Source organism: Echinops telfairi, unplaced genomic scaffold (genome assembly GCF_000313985.2).
Source record: "Echinops telfairi isolate 266 unplaced genomic scaffold, ASM31398v2 ScPeMD7_27;HRSCAF=92, whole genome shotgun sequence".
Lineage (NCBI taxonomy): Eukaryota > Metazoa > Chordata > Mammalia > Afrosoricida > Tenrecidae > Echinops > Echinops telfairi.
The window spans coordinates 71,096-75,858 of NW_022103924.1; the positions used below are offsets into that span (position 1 = coordinate 71,096).

Consider the following 4,763-nt stretch of genomic DNA (forward strand, 5'->3'; position numbering starts at 1 on the left):
GGGTTGAAGTCTGGTCTGGTCCCTCTTTCCCTGTGGAGATATAAACAACACCCTCCCCTTGGGTGGGTTAGTGCCCCTGTTCTCCCGGCTATCCGTGTTTCTTCCCCCACCCCCCACCCCCCACTCCTTTTTAGTTGACTACCATATGTATCCCTGGGTTTAGTCTGACCCCTGCCGTATTACCTGGACCACCCCAGGGACAGATGTTTACAGTAGCTTCTTCCCTATGCCCCTTTTGGATTTTTTGAGCTTAACTCAGCGGACTCATGTTGTACTTGTCCTTTTGTGCTTGGCTTACTTCTCTTAGCCTGATTTCTTTTAACTTTGCTTTCTGCAGGTTGTATGTATTGGTTCAGTGGCAGAGCTTGAAGAACTTTCAGGAGCAAAGATCTCAGATCTCCACAGAGAGAGGTCAGTTTCTGAATGATTTAGATTCACTTCATTTCAGTCCACATTCAGCCTAAATCCTTGCCTGTTAAGATGTGATGCAGATTACATGTAGAAATTGGTATTACTGAACTGCTATGTTACTAACGCAGTTCACATTGAGATTAATACATATGTGATGTGTGTCCTTGTCTGGAGGGCAGTTGCAGAATTCTTCCCTTCTCTGCAGTAGACTAGGGTAATGGAAATGGGGAATCCGGGTAGTAATTTGGAAGAATGTTGTTACATTGAATATATTGCAACTAATGTCATAAAATAAACATGTATAAGTTGTTGATTGGGAAACAATTAACTCTAAACTTTTGCCTAAACCACAATAAAATGTTTAAAAGGTAATAAATATTTTCCATTTTTCATTAGCATTGACCATCTGACTATCCCGTCACGCTGTGGGAATGGACCTTTGCATAGAATCTCCGAAGTATTTGATTGTTGGTTTGAGAGTGGCAGCATGCCTTATGCACAAGTCCATTATCCATTTGAAAACAAAAAGGATTTTGAGGATGTTTTTCCAGCCGACTTCATTGCTGAAGGCATTGACCAAACCAGAGGATGGTATGTTCTTTATTTTTCATCAGATATTTTACTTATGTAGGATTTTACTGAGTGACTGCTATTTATTTGCTGCATAATGAGGATATAGTTACAAGACAGGCTCAGCTCTTGCCTTCTGCCCCTTATTACCAAAGCATGGGCATTAAAGGGGCCTTTTGAGACGGAATCTCACTATAGTAGACCTATAGTCCTACAAGTTAAGTAATTTTGCTTACATTTTGGAATAGAGAAGCTAATATGGGAAAGTTAAATGATAGAATAATTAATGCGTATACTTTGCTTATTTACGTCATATATGCTCAGCTGCTTAGTATTTATATGCAGACTGGTGTTAGAAATTTGAGGATATACGGATGTTTGCTTAATAAATAAACATTCTTTTAAAAATTCATATTAAAAAAAATACACAGGGAGAATTTGGGCATTAGGCTTAACTAGTGCTTTCTTTAACGCAGTCCCATCTTTCTCCTAATTGGGGAAAGATAAGCTAATTTTTCCTATCCGATGAGATTTTCTGGCCCAAATTATAACCATACTTTCATTAGTAAAGTTTCTGTTGCTGCATGTTTAAACCATGTTGATTTCACTTTCTGCCACAAGTACAGCTTTGTGGTCGTCATCACAAACTGACTGAATTACAATTTTAATATTCTAGAATAGGAGTCAGCAAACTTTTGAGATGTAAGAGCCAATTCTGTCCATCACACCAATTTAAAAATTATTCAGGAGCCATAATTATATTCTTAGAAACCAATGAAATCACCATGATCTGAATAATTTCCTTTAAATTTTTCAATTTTACTTGAGAGCAAAAGAAATATATATGACTCAAGCTGCAGTTTGCTGATCCCTGTTCTAGAATGTGCTATGAAGCACAGTTTCACTTTCAGAGCCCTTTTTTCTATTTTCTATTTAAAATCCATTTATTTACATATATGACTAGTTCCCAAAAATAATTACTGCTTTTACGGAGGGCCCAGCTTACTTCCCACTAAGCCTGTTTCTCTGAGAAGCTGCTGACCCTGATAGCCATTACAATTCCTCATAGTGGGACCTATTGTCCATGCTATCTCTCTTGCTAAATTTTGAGCTGTTTAAATCAGGCACTGAGGATCCTCCTTGCTTAACAGTCAAAATCTGTTCTTTGTTCTTGTAGTTTGGGATGGAAATCTTATCGGATTATCCATCCAGCATGATTTAAGTGTTAGATGTGACCCACATCTTTGATTTTCTAGCCAGTCGTTCTTGGCTGGTCATTAGAGGAGCCAACCTCTGTCTCCTTCTCTGTGGCCCTTGATTACGTGGTTCCAGAGAGGACAGGATAGTGCCACTGCTCTGCACACTGGTTTCACTGGAAGGGTCAGCAAATCAATGCAAGTCTTTCTTTGCTTCAGCTCTGTGCTTCTCCATCCATCCGACTAACAAAAGTAAATACTAGATACATTGATTGGATTGACATGGGTTAGGCCTGTGTCTCAAGAACTTTTCAGTGCTCCCTAGATGATTGATGTATCTAGACAGGATTGGGAACTGAATTCTTAAAATTCATCAAAAATAATTATGATAACAAAGAATGGAAATTAGGTCTAATTAAGCAAACAAACACTAAAAAAGTTTTATTCTGTGCTTTTAATTCTTTTCTTTTGAACTGTTTAAAACATTTTTTTCTTCCAGGTTTTATACACTGCTGGTTCTGTCCACAGCTCTGTTTGGACAGCCTGCTTTCAAGAATGTGATTGCAAATGGGCTCGTCCTAGCTAGGCAAGTGTTTGCGTAGTGCAATTTCTGATGCCTTTCTGCCTCTCACCTCCAAGTTGTTCCTTTTCAAACCAGTCAGGTTCTGCCAGCGCCCTGATGCAGTGTGGTTTTTTTTTCTCCCTGAAGAGGAATTTAGGAATTTCTGGTTCAGCTCCTATCCCTTTCTTCTCCTCTGGGTAACACTATGTGCTGCTTTTCCTTTTCTTTGAAATTCCACTAGTTGCAGTGAATTTAGTGTTCATTTCTTTATCTTTGCTTTTTTTAAAAAAAGTTTTATTGTTATAAAATTCACTGATTAAGTCGCTTTCAAAAGCAGTTGTATATGCATCATTGCAATTGGTTCTAGTGTTCTCTCACCCTCCTGTATTTGCTCTCCAATCCCCCTCACCCTACACACTCTTCTGGTAAACCATTGCATCAGTTATTGTCTTATTTTCTCTATGAATGGACTCCATCTGCACTTCATAAACTGAGGAACCTAACAGAATCAATAAAAAACAACAGGTTAAAAATAGATGAGTAAGAAGAAATTTTTATTGTGCAACAAGGGAGAAATATTTAAGACTAGAACAAATTCAGGTTGAGTCTAGAGAGGGAGGTCAACTGACCAAGTATCATACTGTAGTTCTATCCACCATAATCAAGTTTATAAAAATCTTTGTCTGTTAGTAAAGTTGTTTAAGTCTCTCGCCTGTGGCCTGAAGGGGATCTGCCAGATGCCTAAATCTGACTAGATATTCTGTAGATGGAATTTGGTCTTCCCCTGCCCTCCATAGCCTTAATACAAGCCTGTAAGACCCCAGACACTATTCCAATCGATAGCTGGGCACCATCTGCTTTCTTAACCACATTTTGCTGTAGCAACCAACTCTTCAGTAATCTCTTCATGAAGGCGAGTATTGAGCAGGGCCATGCTATAAGAACTGTTCTTGTTTGGGGGATAGAGCTAAGTGGGATCCCAGAATCCACCTCCTTGGTGATGGGTTATGAATGACTCTGGTTTACTAAACCCCCAAATCAACAAAAACAAGACCCCTTGAACAAAAAAGAAAAACATTGTCAGCCATCCTACCAGGGCACAAGACAACAACTTTTATTTTCTATGTGCACAATGAAATATCAGAATGAAAGCCTTACTCTAGCAGAGAAGAAAGTAGAGGACTTTTAGGTTATATCTTTCCCAGCATACTTCCCATTTTTAGTAAAATGCCATGTATCAGAAGTTTATCAACTATTTTTACATATAGATCATAATTTTTCTCTATATTGTTTATTAATAAAAGATTTTTTGTTTTACTCCCCTTATCATGCAAGGAACCTGTTGGTTCAAGAGACCTTAAATGCCCCAAGGAGTCACAATACAGATACTTTTACACCAGATCCTGCTCTGACTATGACCTAAAACTGCTTCTTTCAATGAATCATAATCCCCATTTTCTGATATTATAACTAAGCCTCACTTTTCATTAGTTTTTCATATTTCCTTTACTTTTATTACCTCTATTCATTAAAAATAACCACAGAAATGGGAGGGAAATATAACTCCATTTGAAATAAGGTAGTATGACGAAAGACAAGTAGAATTTCTAACATAGAATGTGTACGTTGTCAGACCTTGATGTGAGCATTTACATTTGTTAATTCTTTTAGCCCTCAGCGCTCTGATGGGTCTTGTAATTTGAGGAACAGAGAAATGAAATAATTTGCCCAAAGCCACAAACCAAATTGTAAATATAGAATTTGAACCTAGCAATCTGAATATACAACCTGTCCCTTTATAGGTACATTTCATTGACATTAATTACATTCATGTTAAGCAACTATAAGCACTATCCTTAACAACTTCAAAATGCTCCATTAGCGATGACTTTTCTCTGACATTTGTTACCCACTAATAATTTTGATATCTACACACTTGCCTATTTCATATACATGAGATCATACTATATCATTTTGTGATTGAATTATTTCAGTCATTAAAATTATTTCAGGATTCAATAATA

The 4,763-nt window shown here is 37.4% G+C and overlaps 1 protein-coding gene across 1 annotated transcript in view; it reads left to right on the forward strand.

Moving 5' to 3' along the window:
* IARS1 (isoleucyl-tRNA synthetase 1) overlaps nucleotides 1-4,763 on the forward strand; it is a 118,415-nt gene that overhangs the window by 50,506 nt on the left and 63,146 nt on the right. The window contains exons 14-16 of the mRNA XM_004714603.2: nucleotides 338-411; nucleotides 808-1,002; nucleotides 2,677-2,763. Coding sequence (XP_004714660.1) covers nucleotides 338-411; nucleotides 808-1,002; nucleotides 2,677-2,763 — 356 coding nt within the window. The remainder of the gene's footprint in view (nucleotides 1-337; nucleotides 412-807; nucleotides 1,003-2,676; nucleotides 2,764-4,763) is intronic.